Source organism: Stigmatopora nigra, chromosome 1 (genome assembly GCF_051989575.1).
Source record: "Stigmatopora nigra isolate UIUO_SnigA chromosome 1, RoL_Snig_1.1, whole genome shotgun sequence".
NCBI classification, from domain to species: Eukaryota; Metazoa; Chordata; class Actinopteri; order Syngnathiformes; family Syngnathidae; genus Stigmatopora; species Stigmatopora nigra.
This window is the reverse complement of record NC_135508.1, coordinates 4,141,141-4,163,305: the sequence shown is the minus strand read 5'-3', so window position 1 is coordinate 4,163,305 and position 22,165 is coordinate 4,141,141. Positions and strand designations below refer to the sequence as shown.

Here is a 22,165-nt window from a genome sequence, read left to right as displayed (position 1 = left end):
CGCTACTTCGCGGAAATTCACTTATCGCGGGTGGTCCCGGTCCCCATGAACCGTGATAACAGAGGGAACACTGTATTCCAACCAAAAATTATATTGAGGTGTTTTAAAAGAACATTAATAATATATATTTTTTAAAAACCTGGTCCCACATTTTTCCTTTTTCACCCCTATAGAACAAACAAGTGAATTTTTTACCAAAGTTGTACTATTTGCATAAAACAAATTAGAAAATTCCGGTCAGGGGAATATTTATAATTTACAGGAAAAGTTAATAAATGTGTCATTGGGGAAAAACCCAATGACGATAACTGACATAATTGTCATTATTGCACTACAAACCTGAGCAAACTGTAACTAGAACTTGTACATCCAGTTTCAACCCAGTTTTGTTTAGGCTGTTAGTCAAGCAAGCCATTGCCCTTATCTATGTAATAGTATTTTTTTTTTAGATATGGGGTTTCCTTGGAGTATTCATACTGGCCTTTTTTATGTGTTCCTAAGATTTGGTGTTGGGAATGCGTTCTGTAATCCAACCGGTCACTTCCTTCAAGACGGATTGCGCCACCTCTGGTAAGTCATGATGAAGGGCATGATAGCCTCCCTCATAAACCTGCCAAGAAAATAAGAATATACTTGTCATAGTGACCATGGTTGGTCAGTTTAAAATTGGACATCATGCAATGTAATTTACATTGCTGTTTATTATATTTCGCGACAGACACTGTCTAAAAAACCTGTGGAAAACTATGCTAAATGTTTTAGGTGTAAAACATAGTTTAGGACATCGCTTTCTTCTCGTTCAGTTAATATAATAATTTATATTCCAGATAAGATAAGAGAACAAAAGAGGTAGGGAAACAACAAAAGACATTGATGCAATAAATATGAAAAGAAACGTCAACTTGATTTGATGTGGGCCGGACCATTTTAGATATAATTTTTAGATATTTTTTTTTAGAAATGGATTAAATGAACTGGATCAAAAGCCCTGAATAATCAGGTATTTTATAGATCTAAAACAATGTTTATTTGAGCTTTTTTCCTTAGTTTCCTCTTTTAATCAATATGTTCCATATTAAAGTGGAAAATAGAAAATATTTTTATATATTTTTAGATTTTATAAAATGATTTTTGAACTAAAAACAGAAAAAATGATTTAAAAAATTACATTATTGATTTAAAAGGGGGAAAATCAGTAAATATAATATACATCTATAATCTTCATTTTAATTAGATCGCAAAACAAAAAGTCGGCACTCATAATTTACTTTCCCGGGCCACACAAAATGATGCAGCGGGCCAGATTTGGCCCCCAGGCCGCCACTTTGACACCTGTGGTATAGATGTATATTAAATTTCCTGATTTTCCTCCTTTTAAATCAATAATTGTAATTTTTTAAATAGATTTTTAGTGTTTTTAGTTCAAAAATCATTTTGTAAAATCTAAAAATATTTTTAAAAAAAAAAGCTAAAATTAACATTGTTTTAGATCTATAAAAAACTGAATATTTGGGGATTTTAATCCAGTTGTTTTAATCCATTTATAAAATAAAAATCTAAATATTATATCTAAAATCGTCCGGTCCAAGTGAAGTTGAGTTGACGTTGCAATAAACAAAAGGCATGCCCGGTTCCTACCTTTAGTTTCTTGTCTGAACTGGGAGCATTATCAAACATCATTTTGGAGCCTGGGAGGGCACAGAGCTTATCCGCATCACCATGTAGGAGAAGGAAGGGCCAACTGATGGACGAAATCTCTCTCTCGATGCGATTTGCCGCCCCCATTAACTGTACTCCAAAGGACACTCGCATCCCACCATGAAAGTTCAGTTCGTCAGCCTCGTAAGCTTCCACCTGAAAAAGATGTTTCAATCACATGCAACATCTAAAAAAAAAAAAGCCAAATTATAACAACATTTTGGATTGTGCCTAAAACTTACATCTATTTATACTATACTATTTTAATCTTTAAAGTTACAATTTATGGAAGCCCAGTGAAAGAGTGGTTAGTGTGTCGGCCTCACAGATCAACATTGAGTTATTCGCAGTCTACTAATACAAATGGGTGCTTCTCCACCACGGGTGTCAAAGTGGCGGCCCGGGGGCCAAATCTGGCCCGCCGCATCATTTTGTGTGGCCCGGGAAAGTAAATCATGAGTGCCGACTTTCTGTTTTAGGATCAAATTAAAATGAAGAGCATAGATGTATATTACATTTCCTCATTTCCTCCTTTTAAATCAACAATTGTAATTTTTTAATCAATTTTTTGAGTTTTTAGATAAAAAAATCATTTTCTAATATCTAAAAATATATTTTAAAAAAGTTCAAATAAATATTGTTTTAGACCCACATGTGTCAAAGTGGTGGCCCGGGGGCCAAATCTGGCCCGCCGCACCATTTTGTGTGGCCCGGAAAATTCAATCATGAGTGTTGACTTTCCGTTTTAGGATCAAATTAAAATGAAGAGTATAGATTTATGTCAAATTTCCTGATTTTCCCCCTTTTAAATCAATATTTGTCATTTTTTAATCATTTTTTTCAGTTTTTAGTTCAAAAATCATTTTGTAAAATCGAAAAATATATAAAAAAGCTAAAATAAACATTGTTTTAGATCGATAAAAATGGACTATTTAGGGCTTTTGATACAGTTCTTTTTATCCAATTTAAAAAAAAAATCTAAATATTATATCTAAAATGGTCCCGCCCACATAAAATCGAGTTGACACCCTTGTTCTATACAATACTGAACAGGTTAATGAATCTTAACACGAGATCACGTACACACCACACTTGCAAGCAATTAATGTCCATTGGACTTTTTTAGATCTGTTGTTTCCACTGCCTTTCCCTCTCATTGTTGAACCAGACAATTCCTCATATATCCTGTGACCTGTTATGACTCTTACCTGTTTTTTGTCCCTTGAGACCCATTTTGAATCAATGGAGCCCAGACTCAAATTTGGCAGCATGTGATTCAAGACCTTAGCCAGGAAAACCTGCAAAAGTTCAAGAAAATATAATCACTTCAATGCATTTTCAATTGTAGTCTAACGGGTCCCAGAAGAATTTCGACAGCATACTGAATGGAAGAATGTGTTTTTAAACTTGAGTGCTTATGTTCTTAATTTAATTTCATTCTGTGGTACTATGCCATAATCTGACTTTTATGGATTCTCCCTACAAATGTACAAATGACTTCTTTACGCCTTAAATCAAATGTGTCAAAGTGGCGGCCCAGGGGCCAAATCTGGCCCGTCGCATCATTTTGTGTGGCCCGGGAAAGTAAATCATGAGTGCCGACTTTCTGTTTTAGGATCAAATTAAAATGAAGAGTATAGATGTATATTAAAGTTCCATATTTTCCCCCTTTAAAATCAATCATTGTAATTTTTAATATTTTTTCAGTTTTTTTAGTTCAAAAATCATTTTGTAGAATCTAAAAATATATATAAAAAAGCTAAAATAAACATGGTTTTAGATCTATAAAAAAACTGAATATTCAGGGCTTTTAATCCAGTTCTTTTAACCCATTTATAACAAAAAAATATAAATATTATATCTAAAATGGTCCAGCCCACATGAAACCGAATTGACATTAATGCGGCCCGCGAACCAACCCCAGTCTGACACCCTTGCCTTAAATACTGAGACCTTTACAGAGTTGAAAGGGCAATATTTGTTGATATTTGAGCCAAAAGATCTTGTTAACATTATTAATAAAAACATGATCTTGTCTGGCAGAAGAATAACACAAGTTTAGTAATAATATAACAGGGAAGAATGAAAAATGGTTAGAAAAGAATAAGAAGTACCTTGAACGGTGTGGCTGAATCAGGGTTCATCTGAACCATTGGACCAATCAGAACAACCCCAGTAAAATCATTAGGCCTCTCGCAGGCTGTAAGGATGGATATAGCCCCTCCCTATGTAAAAGAAAAAAAAAACATTAAGAATTATAACAGCATTCTTTTCTTTAATGAAAAAAATGGTGCAAACATTGTTAGTTAATGCATGGGGGCAATCATCATTGGATGTAACTGGGGCTAAATCCGGTCCTCGGACGTTTGGTCGCGGGGCGTTTGGTCGCCGGGCGTTTGGTCGCCGGACGTTTGGTCGCCGGACGTTTGGTCGCCGGGCGTTTGGCCGCCGGGCGTTTGGCCGCCGGGCGTTTGGCCGCCGGGCGTTTGGCCGCCGGGCGTTTGGCCGCCGGGCGTTTGGCCGCCGGGCGTTTGGTCGCCGGGCGTTTGGTCGGCGGGCGTTTCGTCGGCGGGCGTTTCGTCGGCGGGCGTTTGGTCGGCGGGCGTTTGGTCGCCGGACGTTTGGGTCGCCGGACGTTTGGTCGCCGGACGTTTGGTCGCCGGGCGTTTGGTCGCCGGACGTTTGGCCGCCGGACTTTGGGTCGCCGGGCGTTTGGCCGCCGGGCGTTTGGCCGCCGGGCGTTTGGCCGCCGGGCGTTTGGTCGCCGGACCTTAGGTCGCCGGACGTTTGGTGTCCGGACGTTTGGTCGCCGGACGTTTGGTCGCCGGACGTTTGGTCGCCGGTCTTTTGGTCCCTTTTGGTCACCGGTCTTTTGGTCCCTTTTGGTCGCTGGTCAAATGGTGACAGAGAGTTTACAGTTGAAACCAGCTCTCAAAATTATATTCATGAGAGAGAATTTAATATCTAAGAAAGAGAGTTTAATATCTAAGTACTGTTTAATATCTAAGTACGTTAGACTGGTGACCTATTGAGATCAAAAGACCGGCGACCAAACGTCCGGTCACGCCAAATCCACACCAGGATGCTTGAAAATATAATTATTTGGCTAATATATCATGTATAGCTCCCCCTTTTCCCCTGTGTGAAAGAATGTAGTATTGAGTGTGTAATGTTCTGTATAAACATATCCATCAATAGTGCAGAAATAGCCTGGGGGTACTGTTTAAGAGCCAATGTTAGTTTTGCCATTTCTTTTTAAGTGACTGGTGACAGACAAGTGGTTGGCTTCACTGAACCCTGTCGTAGGGGGGGAGGTGCGGAGTTAAAATTCATTGTTGTGGGGGATGAGTAGAGTGTATCATTACCTCTTGGAAGACAATGTGGACAGGGGGGGGTGAGGGAAGCAAGAGGGTGGGGAAGGTCTGAGGTCACTAAGCCTCTAAGTGGGAAGGGGTGAGATATGTTTACGTAGTTGTTTCTTTCTCACTAGCCTTCTTATCAGTCCTACAGGCTTTTTGAGTGTGCTGTTACTCCGTTAGGTTAAAGTTGATTTAAAAATCACATTGAAAAATGACAAGTGTGTGTACAGTGTACATTTGACTGACTAGTGCCGATTCCCACAGGAAAATACATATATATTTTTTTGCTTCTTGGTCCTGCCAGTGGGTAATTTATATATTTATGTAACTTATTTTGCCTGTTCCTGACAGTGGGGAATTTATATATTTATGTACTGTGTTGATGCCCGCCAGTGGCAAAAATATTGATAGAAAAAGATAAGGTTAGTCGTTCAAAATGTAATATTTAAGCCATTTGTTAGGATAAAGAGAAGAGTTTGAAAAATGTGTAGTACTTTGGGATTTTAGTCTGTGGTTTACTTTTAGTTAAGATTTCATGAATGTAACTATGAAGATTTTTAGGGTGTTGTCAAGTGTGTTTTTATTTTTTCGCTATTTGTGGCTGAACTCGGTTGTTATCATTTAAAAATACTATGTTTAAAGTATGGAATTAAACAGTATACATTCTTCTAGGACAGTGGTGGGCAAACTTTACAGCCCCGGGGGGCTACATTGACTTTAAAAATTTGACAGATGGGCCGGGTCAGCACAAGATATGATACAAATAAAAAAGTGCATCCGTTAACAGTACATATGAAACAAACAGAAAAAAAGGACTAAAATACTAACATACTCATCACTCAACATTAAAGTAAAAAGTATAAAGTACAAAGTCAAGTAAAAAGGAATGTATTAAAAAATATTAAAATGTAATTTTTAAAAAAGTGTGTTTAACCTAGCATAGTTTTGGTAGTTTCCCCAGAGTACTTTTGAAGAAGGAAAACTCAATATCCAAACGGTTTGTGTTGTGGAAAAGTGTTTTCCGTCTATGACCCGGTGTCGGCTGTTCTCAGACCCTCCTCAATGGCGAGTTGTTTTCATTGGTTCCCATTTTACTTTGAATCAAACAGACTGAAATAATCCTTTGGCATATATTCATACAACTCAACAAGGGGGACTTCCTAAAAAGAAGCCTAGAATTGAATACTAAATCAACAATCAGAGGGGATAGTGAGAGAAAAACCACAAAAGGAATTAAAAATGGAACAAAGAAGCTGATTCAATGAGAGAGAGTTCCTGAGAGCTTCAACTGGTGGATTGTCTGTCTTCTAATAGGAGTGGGAAGCAAGTAGGTGAGAGGTTCTGATGAGAAGAGCTCTGGGAAAACTAGTCAGAGGCCAACAAGACCATAAAAGAACCAAGCTTTATTTTCAGTGGGTGTGAATTCCTTTTTGTAATGTTGCTGTATAGACAATTGGCTCACCATAAACAGAGAGCCTCAAGAAAGAGGTAGGACACACCTTGGTAACCACGCCTAGACATTGACCGTTGAAAGTTATGTGACAACCATAAGCCCAAGCATTTGACACTAGTGTGGGTTATCATCTGATGGTGCTAACAGGCTAGTCAACCAACAAATGCATACGGTGCTCAGACGTTTGGTCGCCGGTCTTTTGGTCGCCGGTCAAATGGTGACAGAGAGTTTACTGTTGAAACCAGCTTTCAAAATTATATTCATGAGAGAGAGTTTAATATCTAAGAGAGAGAGTTTAATATCTGAGTGAGAGAGAGAGTTTAATATCTAAGTACTGTTTAATATCTAAGTACTGTTTAATATCTAAGTACTGTTTAATATTTAAGTACTGTTTAATATCTAAGTACTGTTTAATATCTAAGTACTGTTTAATATCTAAGTACTGTTTAATATCTAAGTACTGTTTAATATCCAAGTACTGTTTAATATTAAGTACTGTTTAATATCTAAGCACTGTTTCATATACAAGTACTGTTTAATATCTAAGTACTGTTTAATATCTAAGTACTGTTTAATATTTAAGTACTGTTTAATATCTAAGTACTGTTTAATATCTAAGTACTGTTTAATATCTAAGTACTGTTTAATATCTAAGTACTGTTTAATATCCAAGTACTGTTTAATATTAAGTACTGTTTAATATCTAAGTACTGTTTAATATCCAAGTACTGTTTCATATCTAAGTACTGTTTAATATCTAAGTACTGTTAAATATCTAAGTACTGTTTAATATCCAAGTAATGTTTAATATCCAAGTACTGTTTAATATCTAAGTACTGTTTAATATCTAAGTACTATTTAATATTTGAGTACTGTTTAATATCTAAATACTGTTAAAACCAGCTCTCTAAATTATATTCATGAAAGTTTAATATCTAAATATCTACTGTTTTCAACAGTACTTGAATATTAAACTCTCTCTCATTAATATAATTTTGAAAGCTGGTTTCAACAGTAAACTGTCTGTAACCATTGGACCGGCAACCAAAAGACCTGCGACCATAAGGGACCAAAAGACCGGCGACCAAAAGACTGGCGACCAAACGTCCCGTCACGTTGCATACACACCCACATATAAACATACACACCGAAGCGTGATAATTGCGTGAGTGAATCTATCCTGCTCTTCTCCAGACTCATGGGCTCCCAACTTTGTTTATGTGAGCATTCTTTGTCCCTTGTGTGAATATTCAACAGTTTGGCCATTAGCAGGGTTACTTGCTGAAAAGAGCTACTGAGTAGTTCCCGCCTCAAAACGTTCTAAAGACACAAGAAACTCACACTTGCATACCAATCAACACACAGTCCATTTTCTCCCTTGGGGTAATTATTTGCCTGAGGAGCTATGGTTGACAATTCTGCTATATCTATTATTGTCTGCAGTAATGGTACAAGCATTACTCTTGTACATAGTATAGTAAAATCCCAATTGGACAACATTATTCACTGTAAATTTAAAACCAGTATACATTTTTGCTGCTTTTCTGTCTTAATGATCTGATTTGGTGATTCTTAATGATCCCATTTACTTTGCTTTGTACTTCGTTTTTTTTTTATTTGTTGTTCTGCGGCCTTTGCAACTGTACTGTCTAACTTGTAACCATGTGTTTTTTATCGTTTAGTTTTTTTCCTGCATTCCCTGCATCCGTGACCGGACGTTTGGTCGCCGGTCTTTTGGTCGCCGGTCTTTTGGTCCCTTTTGGTCGTCGTTCAAATGGTGACAGTTTACTGTTGAAACCAGCTCTCAAAATTATATTCATGAGAGTTTAATATCTAAGAGAGTTTAATATCTAAGAGAGTGTTTAATATCCAAGAGAGAGTTTAATATCTAAGAAAGAGTTTAATATCTAGGAGAGAGTTAAATATCTAAGAGAGTTTAATATCCAAGAGAGAGTTTAATATCTAAGAGAGAGAATTGAACATCTAGGAGAGAGAGTTTAATATCTAAGAGAGATTTTAATATCTACGAGGGAGTTAAATATCTAAGAGAGTTTAATATCTAAGAGAGAGTTTAATAGCTAAGAGAGAGTTTAATATCTAAGAGAGAAAGTTTAATATCTAAGAGAGAGTTTAATATCTACGAGGGAGTTAAATATCTAAGAGAGTTTAATATCTAAGAGAGAGTTTAATATCTAAGAGAGAGTTTAATATCTAAGAGAGAAAGTTTAATATCTAAGAGAGAGTTTAATATCTAAGAGAGAGTTTAATATCTAAGAGAGAAAGTTTAATATCTAAGAGAGAGTTTAATATCTAAATACTGTTTAATATCAAAGTATTCTTGAAAACAATATGAATTTAGATATTAAACTCTTTAGTTTAATATCTAAGAGATAGTTTAATATCTAAGAGAGAGAATTGAATATCTAAGAGAGAGAGTTTAATATCTAAGAGAGAGAATTGAATATCTAAGAGAGAGAGTTTAATATCTAAGAGAGAGAATTGAATATCTAAGAGAGAGAGTTTAATATCTAAGAGAGAGTTTAATATCTAAGAGGGAGTTAAATATCTAAGAGAGAGTTTAATATCTAAGAGAGAGTTTAATATCTAAGAGAGAAAGTTTAATATCTAAGAGAGAGTTTAATATCTAAATACTGTTTAATATCAAAGTATTCTTGAAAACAATATAAATTTAGATATTAAACTCTCTCTCATGGTTATAATTTTGAGAACTGGTTTCAACAGTACTTAGATATTAAACAGTACTTAGATATTAAACTCTCTCTCTAAGGAATATAATTTTGACAGCTGGTTTTAACAGTAAACTCTCTGTCACCATTTGACCGGCGACCAAAAGACCGGCGACCAAAGGTCCGAGCACCCTTTCTTGCTACTGTCACAATGAAGTTTCCCGAATACGAGATAAATAAAGTTATCCAATCCAATCTAATTTATTAACAGTAATTTTCAGGGGGAAACAGCATGCCCAAGAATGCGAAGTATCAAATGTGGTCAAACCAAGTCGCCTTTAAAGAATGTTATCACATCAGCAGCATCTCTGAAAACATCCAGTCAAATCCACAGGTGGCTTTTCATTTCCTTCTCTTTCGTGCGTCATTTTGGCACCCAATGAATAGAAATCTATACAAACAGAACAGCAGCAGCTTAAACTAATAGCAACAGGATACAGACAGAGCCACTCCCAGAGTCTGTAAAAACATAACATTTATTAATTTGGTAGGACTTTCAAATTTCAGGTTAGGTCGTTTTCAATAGATTTCTGGGGAGCTGAAGTCATTGAACATCAAATGTGGACCATCAAACCATTACTATTACTTTTAGATTTATTGTCGCAGGCAGGTATTGACTTGCTTGCATACATGCCTGACCGTGACTGAACGTTTCGTCGACGGACACTTGGTAACCGGACGTTTGGTCAAACGGACGTTTGGTCGCCGGATTCGCTCGCTCTCAAAATTTTAATCATGAGAGTTTACTGTTGAAAGCAATCAACCAGGTAATCTCGCTCTCAATATTATAATCACGAAAAAAAGAGAGAGAACTGTCCGTCGACCAAACGTCCGTTCGACGAAACGTCCGTCGACCAAATGTCCGGGGACCAAGTGTTCGTCGACCAAACGTTCAGTCACGGTCAAGCATGTATGAGAGAGTTTAATACCTGAGAGAGAGTTTAATATCTAAAAACTAAATATTTAGCTATTAAACTCTACTGAATATAATTTTGAGAATTGGTTTCAACAGTACTTAGATATTAAACAGTACTTAGATATTGAACAGTACTTAGACATTAAACAGTACTTAGACATTAAACAGTACTTAGATATTAAACTATCTCTCTCTTATATATTAAACTCTCTCTCTCTCTCTTAGATATTAAACTATCTTTCATGAATATCATTTTGAGAGCTGCTTTCAACAGTAAACTCTCTGTCACCATTTGATCGTCGACCAAACGTCCATTGACCAAACGACCGTCGACCAACTGTCCGGATACCCTTCTTGGTTAACCACCAAGAAAAGTTTTATAGCACTGTCCTACTTTTCACATTCTACTTTTGTTATATGCTTATTTCCACACTTACATTTGAAGGTAATTCTAGTTTGAGATGCAGTATTTTCAATGTATTCAGTAAATTATCTAGGATCATATATGTAGGCTCTAAAGAAGCTTTGTCTATATTGTCATTGTCTCACAAAGGTGCAGATTAAGCAGTATTTTGTTAAAATCGAAAAGTATTATTTTTCCTAGATATGACTTTAGTGAATACTCCATCGGAGTGAGTCATTAAAAATAGTTTCTTGTAAACCCATTGCTTACAATCTAGTAAACACCAGTTTTTGGGATTGAATCCAACAGAGAAGGAAAATCTTGCTCTAAAGAATGTTGTGTATATACAGTATCCAAAGAGTTTGTAAACAAATTTTACTGTCAACCATCTACTAATAACAAAGGAATAGATCAAAATATTAGTGTATACACCATGAACAACATGAGCAGTGACTTGACAGGTATCGAGCTTGCATAAACACAGTACTGATACTTACACTTGTGTTATAAAATGGAATGGAAAAAAGCAATTTTGGTCCAAAATGGACTCAACGATATACAGTGTTCCCTCGCTACTTCGCGCTTCAGCTATTGCGGACTCAGAGCTTCGCGGATTTTTTTCAGGAAAAAATAAAAAATGTAAAGATATTAAGTTAAAATTATAAATTACATCATTTTACAAGAGGTGGAAACAAAATATTCAATAAGAATTAGTAATTGCATCAAAAAAAGGCCAAAGAAATGGTCAATAACATGGTGAGAGTTCAGGAATTGCATTGATGACTTCATGGCTGTTTACAGGCGCATCTTCACCGCCCAAAAAAAACAATGTTCACAACTCCCAATAACGATGTTTCTTACGTGCAAAAAAACTGCAGAAGATCCTCCATCCGGACTACTATGATGTTTTTGCTTGGTGGTGCTTTTGTGCACGTGTTACACGTTTCTTTAAGCATTTTTGAAGGGACACCCCTACTTCGCGGAAATGCACTTATTGCGGGGGGTCCCGGTCCCCATTAACCGCGATAACCGAGGGAACACTGTAGTGTTTTTCACTTTAACTTTTTTTCATCAAGTATTTTATATATAAAGATCATACCATTGAATGGCCCACAATAAAGACAGGCAAGTTGGGATGGCGAGACGTCATCAGGTCGATATGTTGCAGTGTATCTCGAATGTATATCTGGAAGTCCTTTATGTTCATTCTGTCTCCTTCACTCTGACCATGGCCAACTGTGGAAGAAAATGAACAAATCCAAGAATTTTAATAGGAAATATAACATATTTGGCTCATAGTTGAAATTCTAAAGATGATATTAAGACTTATTTCAGACTTAGTTTAGGAACCCTGTGATATCTGTTGTTGGTTGCATATGGCAGGATTTGCATGAGTTGGGTAACGATATTAAAATTTATGTTATATAATATTTAGATTTTTTTTATGAATGGATTAAAAGAACTGGATTAAAAGCCCTGAATATGTTTTTATAGATTTAAAACAATGTTTATTTTTGCTTTTTTATCTATATTTTTAGATTTTACAAGATGATTTTTGAACTATAAACAGAAAAAATGGATTAAAAATTACAATTATTGATTTAAAAGGGGGAAAATCAGGAAATTTAACATAAATCTATACTCTTCATTTTAATTTGATCCTAAAACTGAAAGTCAACACTCATGATTGAATTTCCTGGGCCACACAAAATGATGCGGCGGGCCAGATTTGGCCCCCGGGCCGCCACTTTGACACATGTGGGTCTAAAACAATATTTATTTGAACTTTTTTAAAATATATTTTTAGATTTTAGAAAATGATTTTTGACCTAAAAACTCAAAAGAATGATTAAAAAATGACAATTATTGATTTAAAAGGAGGAAAATCAGGAAATTTAAAATACATCTATACTCTTCATTTTAATTTGATCCTAAAACAAAAAGTCAACACTCACAATTTACTTTCCCGGGCCACACAAAATGATGTCGCGGGCCAGATTTGGCCCCCGGGCCGCCACTTTGACACAACCTGCACCCAGAGCGGACCTCAAGAACCAGTTTTCCCATCCCTGCTCTAGCACCACCGCACGCAACCCTTGTGAGGATAAGCAGCTTGGAAAGAGTTTGCGAGTTATATGTTAATAAAAAAAATAGTAGAGCATAATCATTTGAATGGGTGTATTCTAAGTAAGCAGATGTCGACAAAGCAGAAGCAGGGAGGCACCAGTGGTTACCATGGCAACCATTGATCCATAGCCTTCATCTTGTGTGTTTTCAAAGCGTGTGAATGAATAAATGCACAAGCTCCAGTCAATATTTTGTAATTAATAAGCATTTCGCAGCTGATGCCGATAGTGGATAGCTATTTCCAGCTTCTTTTAATTAATATGAGTACCGTATTTTCACGACTATAAGGCGCACCGCATTATAAGGCACATCCTCAATGAATGACATTTTTTCCATATATAAGGCGCAATGTATTATAAGGCGCACTGTCTATTTTGGAGAAAATTTAAGACTTTTAAGAGCGCCTTATAGTCGTGACAATACGGTAATTGCTATTGACTTCCAGGTATGAAGCACTCACTACTTTACAGTCACCTCTAGAGCCAGCCATTGTTGATGTTTTGGATTTTTTTTGTATAAAATCTTGCAGTGGGGGAGGAGCTATATGATGAAAGATTTTGTAAACTAAGATGGCATCTGCATATTTAACAGTATTGTTTCAGTTCAGGCGTTTGTGTTTTTTTAATATCCGACAGTGGTGCTTTTTCGTTTTTGGTTTTCTGTTTTTTTCCATATATAAGGCGCACTGGATTATAAGGTGCACTGTCTATTTTGGAGAAAATTTAAGACTTTTAAGTGCGCCTTATAGTTGTGAAAATACGGTAATGTTTTTTTTCATTGTGTTTGTTTCTTGTATAACAGGTTTGGCCTCTAGTTTGTTCATAAATAAATAAACATGAGTTGTATAATAACTTATGAGGAATGAGAATGTGCAAAAGAGAATAAAAAATAAATGTCAGTGGGAATTTGTTACATTTTTATGTTGATTTTTTCATTTAAAAGATAGATATTGATGGGAATAAGTGTTTGTAAGTTTGTATTACCATTGGGATTGAGCAAAAAACTAAACTAGTAGCAGAATCTGGCTCATTGACAATGGAGAAATATGTGGAACAGTCATGCAGATAGGGAGTTGTCCTTTATATAAAATTATTCACATGTTAGAGCACTTAAGAGCTTAATATTGTAATGGGTGTAAATAAATGTGAGAACAAACAGAATACAGTGTTCCCTCGCTTATCGCGGTTAATGGGGACCGGGACCACCCGCGATAAGTGAATTTCCGCCAAGTAGGGATTCCCCTTCAAAAATGCTTAATTTTAATTTAATTTAACAATTTCTTTATTTATTTACCCCCTCTGTATACAGTACACCAGTGTATCCCAACCTTTTTTGAGCCGAGGCACACTTTTTGCATTGAAAAAAATCTCAAGGGTCACCACCATCTGAAAATCTTTGTCGCCTATATTTATAATAGTTATTCTCATCAAAGTTTTATCAGCAGAAATCGCATCCAAAATTATTCCAAAATCTAATTTTTCACAATGACCAAATGTCACGGAAATGTGGCCTGTGGACCCTGAACAACTTCCGGTTTGAGTGATGCAAATAACCAAGTAAAGTTATTGATCGCATCATTTTATGATTTTTCTCCAAATATTACTTAAATTTCCTAATATTACCCAAAAAATGTGCTCACACAGACTTCACACCGGCAAAAGTTGATACCCTAGAAACCAGACAACTTCCGTTTCGACTAAGAGAAAGAACAAAAAATTACTGTTTGACAACTTGAATCAAATAATAGTATAATCTACAATTTAACGTCCATCATATTTTGATTTGAACCTTGTAATAGTTCCATTTTAATCTCTTTATATTCATATGAATTTTTCTTTCTCAATATCACATTGTATGACTTCTTGCAATTTCCCACGGCACACCTGACCATTGCTCACGGCACACCAGTGTGCCCCGGCACAGTGGTTGGGAAACACTGCAGTACACCATATAGAATACGGGTATAGAGTGAAATTTATGTAATAACAAAAATAAACTGTAAAATATGTTGTCTCAATGTAATATTTGTATTTTTTTTCCCCAAAAAATCTGCAAAGCTCTGAATCCGCGGTGGCTGAACCGCAAAGTAGCGAGGGAACACTGTAACGCTATGAGTGGTGGCTCACCATGGTCATGTGCAAAGACCAGTAGGGACAGATCCTTCAATCTCTGTGCAATTTCATCATATGGTCCACAATGCTCCCCGGCTCCATGGGCTATGAACACCAGCGCTCTGGGAAAGGAGATTTAAGTAAAAGTATGAGCAAAGACAATTCTTAAAAGTGTACTTGTGTGGAACAATATTGATTTGGGAAACTTTGACAGAACCATGGGAAAGAGTGACAAGGTTTGTAGTTGCTGTACTGCATTCTGTTTTTGTAATCAACCTTTTGTTGATTGACCCAAAGTTAGGGCAAGGGTGTCAGACTCGGGTTGGTTAACGTACACTCGATTTCATGTGGGCCGGACCATTTTAGATATAATATTTAGATTTTTTTTTTAATGGATTAAAAGAAATGGATTAAAAGCCCTGAATATTCAGTTTTTTCATAGATCTAAAACAATGGTTTATTTTAGCTTTTTTAAAATATATTTTTAGATTTTACAAAATTATTTTTGAACTAAAAACACAAGAAAATGGATTCAAAAATTACAATTATTGATTAAAAAGGGGGGAAATGACGACATTTAATATACATCCATACCAAGGTTGTCAGACTAGGGTTGATTTGAACAATTTTAGATATAATATTTAGATTTTATTTTTTATAAATGGATTAAAAGAACTGGATTAAAAGCCCTGAATATTCCGTTTTTTATAGATCTAAAACATTGTTTATTTTAGGTTTTTTTAAAACATATTTTTAGATTTTACAAAATGATTTTTGAACTAAAAACTGAAAAAAATTGATTAAAAAATGACAATTATTCATTTAAAAGGGGGAAAATCAGGAAATTTAACATACATCTATACTCTTCATTTGAATTTCAACCTAAAACATAAAGTCGGCACTCATAATTCACATTCCCGGGCCACACAAAATGACGCGGTAGGCCAGATTTGGCCCCTGGGCCGCCACTTTGACACATGTGAAGTAGGCATCTAAATTCTGAATTACTTTCTGTTTGTATGGTATTTGATTTGTCATTTCTATAAAAACCAAGTGTCCTTTAGGCAAGTTAATGAATCTGAGGACAAATGAACCTCAAATGATGTTCCAGGAAAACATGCTAAGGAAGAAACATGCAAGGGAGGAACTTCCTCACGTGTTATTCTGATGTGAAAGGCTCATTGTTCACATTCTCATTGCTCAGTTTGGAGCAGACACATTTAACAAGTCTATACATAGGCTGATTATGGCACAAAATGATGCTTTTTTTATCAGTTTAATGTCCTCTAGTTGGGGTTTTAAACAATATTTTGGTTTAATTAACCAACACTATGAAATAACACCTTATAACTATATTTTTCATATGTATTTCTGCATATATCCCCTATTCTGTATTGTATATTTACTGTTATGTGTATGTAAGTATGAAAAGAGGAGAAAAAATTGCCATATTGTTGCATTTTTCACTCAAAAACCAAACAAAAATGCTGAAAAGCCATGTATTAAACAGAGTGACTTCACTCAGTGCTGATTTTAACCTCAAGATAAGACATCCGTTGCTCATTTTGGCTCAGAACTAACAAGATTCTGTATTCATGTTTTGTATGGCTGGTGTGCGGGTGCTTTTATGCGTCTCCAACAGAAGGAGTGAATAGCAGTCTTTGTTTTCACATAATAGAGTTGAACTCAGAAACTCAGGGTCAGTTGGAGATTAATGGCGCTAATCTGGTTTGAATGTAAAGGCAGATTTACAGTGAGTAGACTATAATATAGAATGTACTAAAAAGCAAAATGTTTAATGTGCCTGGCTTTTTGCCTTGTTAGACTGTCGTGATAAGAGAATTTACCATTTTAGATAGAATTTTTAGATGTTTTTTTGTGAATTGATTAAAAGAACTGGATTAAAATCCCTGAATATTCATTTTTTATAGATTTAAAACAATGTTTATTTTAGCTTTTTTTTTAAATATATTTTTAGATTTTACAAAATGATTTTTGAACTAAAAACAGAAAAATTTAGATTTTTTTAATAAATTGATTAAAAGAACTGGATTAAAATCCCAGAATATTCATTTTTTAATAGATCTAAAACTATGTTTATGTTAGCATTTTTTATATTTTTTTTCAGATTTTACAAAATGATTTTTGAACTCAAAACACTGAAAAAAATGATTAAAAATTACAATTATTGATTTAAAAGGAGGAAAATCAGGATATTTAATATACATCTATACTCTTCATTTTAATTTGATCCTAAAAGTAAAAATCGGCACTCATGATTTACTTTCCCGGGCCACTAAAAATGATGCGGCGGGCCAGATTTGGGCCCCGGGCCGCCACTTTGACACATGTAGGTTAAACTGGGCCACACAAAATGATGCTCCTAATTTAGAGTCAAATAGCACTGAGTTATAGTAAATGAGATTAGGCAGTTCATTTTAACAAGTTTCTCAAAGGCACAATACTTCAATGTCAATTCACATGACATTTAAGTAAATCAGTTTGGCTAAGCATCATAGATAATGCAAGGCTAATTAGATAGTTGAGTCATGTGTGCTTCAGGTGAGATCTCATGAAAAAAACCAATGAATCCAATGCAGGAATGTAAATCTGATTATGTAATTTAATGTACCATATTTTCACGACTATAAGGCGCACCACATGTAAAGGCGCACCCTCAATGAATGACACATTTTCATTTTTATTCCATATATAAAGCACACTGGATTATAAGACGCCCTCTGTCTATTTTGGAGAAAATATAAGACATTTAAGTGCACATTATAGTCATGAAAATACGGTAGTTATATTTTGCGCTACATTTACATGTTCACTGTCAGGCAGAAAAACTTAATTTTTTATCGATTTCCAACATATTTTTACACATACTGTTTTAACAATGTTGTAGTATCTTTATCTTTATGAATGACTTTTGATTAGAACACATGGAGTCAACCCAGATCTCAATTTTTAAATTATTTAATGTATTTAGTCTTAAAGTTTAAGACTAAAAATACAGAATCAAGTCTAACCTGTACCCATGAGTCTACATACAACCTTATACCCAGTGACCTATTTACACCAAATGAATGTCAGTTTCAAAGCAGTTGATGTGCTATGACCTCAATGTGCACGTACGTATGACTTGTTGATAGCATTCCACGCGGGTTCAAAGCCTCAGTTGGACATCTGTTGGAAGGTCTGTCAATCATTGTGCCTTCGATTCCAAAACCTTTCACCCACTTCCTAGTTTTAGTCAAAGGGGCCATTGAGAAGGGGCTAACCTTTGACCTAGTTTCATTTACCAATGTATTTAGAATATATGTTTATGTATTCAAAGGGTATGCAAACTTACGTATGCAGTAGTAGCCCTGGTGTTAGTAATAGTCTATTTTATTTTATTTTTAATAAATGGTATGACTATTGGGCATCTTTCTTCGGAAGTGAAAACATAATTATTAGAGAAAGGCTCCTAAATAGTAATAGAAATCTTTCGTTTTTGAAAATAAAATGGCGGGTGGCCTGGTGTGGCGAGTGGTTAACGCGTTGGCCTCACAGCTCTGGGGTTCTGGGTTCAAATCCATGTCATGTCCACCTGTGTGGATTTGCATGTTCTCCCAGGGCCTACATGGGTTTTCTCTGGGTACTCCGGTTTCCTCCCACAATCCAAAAATATGCATGGTAAGCTGATTGGACAGTCTAAATTGCCCCTAAGTATGGGAGTGAGTGTGCCCTGTGATTGGCTGGTCACCGTTTCAGGGTGTCCCCTGCTGGGATTGGCTCTAGCACCCCCCTAGTGAGGGTAAAGCGGTTCAGAAAATGAGATGAGAATATGGAAGGCGTAACATCCATATTTCAATACAACATACTTGTAGTAATAGTAAGAGTCAAACGATCTTTAAAAACAAAGAAACAAAAAACTCAACGAGATGAAAACTGGGTTGATACACAAGACTAGCTTTGTGTTATAACCTATTATATCAGTGTGTGTACTGTACGTACTCCAACTTTTTCTTGTTTGCGGACATTATCACAAAAAGATCATTGACACTGGACATAGGCCAATGTTTTACCTTATGTCAAGGGTGTCTGACACGGGTTGGTTCGCGGGCTGATTTAACGTCAACTCGATTTCATGTGGGCTGGACAATTTTAGATATAATGTTTAGATTTTTGTTATATAAATGGATTAAAAGAACTGGATTAAAATGCCTAAATATTCAGTTTTTCATAGATTTAAAACAGTGTTTATTTTAGATTTTTTTAAATATATTTTTAGATATTACAAAATTATGTTTGACCTAAAAATACTGAAAAAATGATCAAAAAAGGACAATTATTGATTTAAAAGGAGGAAAATCAGGATATTTAATATACATCTATACTCTTCATTCTAATTTGATCCTAAAAGTAAAAATCGCCACTCATGATTTACTTTCCCGGGCCACACAAAATGATGCTGTGGGCCAGATTTGGCCCCCGGGCCGCCACTTTGACACCTGTGACCTTTAACGTCAACTCGATTTCATGTGGACTGGACAATTTTAGATATAATATTTAGATTTTTGTTATATAAATGGATTAAAAGAACTGGATTAAAATCCCTGAATATTCAGTTTTTCATAGATTTAAAACAATGTTTATTTTAGATTTTTTTAAATATATTTTTAGATATTACAAAATAATGTTTGACCTAAAAACACTGAAAAAAAGGATTAAAAAATGACAATTACTGATTTAAAAGGGGAAAAATCAGGAAATTTTATATACATCTATACTCTTCATTTTAATTTGATTCAAGAACAGAAAGTCGGCACTCATGATTTACTTTCCCGGGCCGCACAAAATGATGCGGCGGGCCGGTTTTGGCCCCCGGGCCGCAACTTTGACACCTGTGACCTAGAGTATACTTTGTTTGAATTGTAACTGAACAACATATGTGCCTTATGTGTGTATTTTGTTCCCATATAAATGTATTCAACTGATTATTATTCATTAAACGCATGGTCTGGAATAAGCCTGACACTTTGATATCATGAACATAGTTATTAGAGGAAGCTATTTATCAGCATTGTTGTTCCTTTCCCTTACAGTTTGTTCCTGATAAAACAGCAGACAATGGCTATATAAAATATGCCCAACAGCCACTATCACCAAATGCATTACTACTTTACTGCAAGTCATTATCATAATCAAGGGCCATACTGAGGACAAAACACTTTGGTATTGTTTCTTCAGTGATTTATTATCTAAATCTGCATAATATTTTATTACTGGGAAGCTGTTCCACAGGCTGTAAATGCACATTTTAAGTGACCAGCTTGGCACAAATCATCCAACCAATTTTGGCTGACAAGGCTGGAAGCAATTATTCAGTTCTTTTCATCTAGCCCTGTCAATCCAAGCCAGTGGCTTAAAGAAAACCAATGACTTTAGGAACCTAAAAAGAAAACTGTTTTTTTTCCAATTATGATAACAAAGAAAAACCAATGTACTTGTGTTTTAGTTAAAAAAAAATGAACCATAGGCTTGCAAATGAGAATATGTAGTTGATGTCCACTGACAAAAGCAGCAATTTTTTAAAATAGTTAAAACAATAATGCACTGGTCTCAAAGTGGCAGCCCGCGGGCCAAATTTGGCCCACCTCATCATTTTTTTGCAGCCCGAGAAAGTAAATCATGACTGATGACTTTCTGTTTTAGGATTGAATTAAAATAAAGATTATAGCTGTATATTATATTTCCTGATTTTTTTCCCTTTTAAATCAATCATTGTCATTTTTATCCATTTTTTTCTGTGTTTTTAGTTCAAAAAGAATTTTGCAAAATCAAAAAATATATAAAAATATTTTCTTTTTTCTACTTTAATATGGAACATAAAGAAAAATTTGGTTTCCTTTTGAAATTGAATAAATATTTTGCCTTACGAAGAAAAAAGCTCAAATAAACATTGTTTTAGATCTTTAAAAAAGGGGAATATTTAGGACTTTTGATCCAGTTCTTTTAATCCATTTACAAAAAGAAAGAGCCATCTTACAGCACATGTGTCAAAGTAGCGGCCCGGGAGCCAAATATGGCCCACTGCATCATTTTGTATGGCCCAGGAAAGTAAATCATGAGTGCCGACTTTCTGTTTTAGGATCAAATTCAAATGAAGAGTATAGATGTATATTAAATTTCCTGATTTTCTCCCTTTAAAACAATAATTGTAATTTTTTAATCCATTTTTTTCTGTTTTTAGTTCAAAAATCATTTTGTAAAATCTACAAATATATTTAAAAAAAGCTAAAATAAACATTGTTTTAAATCTATTAAAAACTGAATATTCAGGGCCTTTAATCCAGTTCTTTTAATTCATTTACAAAACAAAAACCTAAATATCATATCTAAAACTGTCCGGCCCACATGAAACCGAGTTGACGTTAATGCGGCCCGCAAACCAACCCGAGTCTGAAACCCTTGCACTAATATCATCTACAAACATGCAGTCTTTTTTCGCTGCCAGCTTTTAGTGTTTACAAAGACACTAATCACTTAGAAATCAGCTGTGCTCATATCTCACATCTGCACTGAATCTAACAGATCAAGCTTGAATATCTTTGAACTCCAGATGTTTAGTGGGCCTTCAAAATTTGTCACACCTTCTGCGCTGTTACACACAAGCACTTACATGCCCGATGAATTTATCTGTGACATCTGTTTTTGGTTGTTTTTTTTTTGCCACAGGCACATATGTTAAAGAAGCAAGAGTAAAGTTGGTAACTTATAGTCAACACACAAAAACATTTGGTCCTTAGGGTGCCCAAGTACCGTATTTTCCCGACTAAAAGGCGCACTTAAAAGTCTTAAATTTTCTCCAAAATAGACAGGTCGCCTTATATTTCAGTGCGCCTTGTATATGGAAAAAAAAGAAAACCAAAAACGAAAAACCACCACTGTTGGATATTAAAAGAAACACAAATGCCTGAACTGAAACAATACTGTTAAATATGCAGATGCCATCTTAGTTTACAACATCTTCCATCATATAACTCCTCCCCCACTGCTAGATTTTATACAAAAAAAATCCACAACATCAACAATGGCTGGCTCTAGAGGTGACTGTGTAGTGAGTGCTACATACCTGTCAAAGTCAATAGCAATTACCGTATTTTCACGACTATAAGGCGCACTTAAGTCTTAAATTGTCTCCAAAATAGACAGTGCGCCTTATAATACAGTGCGCCTTATATATGGAAAAATGTCATTCATTGAGGGTGCGCCTTATAATGCGGTGCGCCTTATAGTCCTGAAAATACGGTAACCCCCTTCCTGTACTAAAATTGGGTCATTTAAGTGTTCTTGGTGTACC

The 22,165-nt window shown here is 35.3% G+C and overlaps 1 protein-coding gene across 2 annotated transcripts in view; it reads right to left on the bottom strand.

Moving 5' to 3' along the window:
- Positions 1-22,165, bottom strand: part of mgll (monoglyceride lipase) — a 29,036-nt gene continuing 6,871 nt past the window's right edge. For both annotated transcript variants that reach the window (XM_077718864.1, XM_077718857.1), the window contains 6 exons: positions 14,830-14,936; positions 11,676-11,812; positions 3,813-3,923; positions 2,907-2,996; positions 1,639-1,854; positions 1-610 (listed from right to left, as the gene is read on the bottom strand). In XM_077718864.1, coding sequence (XP_077574990.1) covers positions 497-610; positions 1,639-1,854; positions 2,907-2,996; positions 3,813-3,923; positions 11,676-11,812; positions 14,830-14,936 — 775 coding nt within the window. In that variant the 3' untranslated portion in view covers positions 1-496. The remainder of the gene's footprint in view (positions 611-1,638; positions 1,855-2,906; positions 2,997-3,812; positions 3,924-11,675; positions 11,813-14,829; positions 14,937-22,165) is intronic.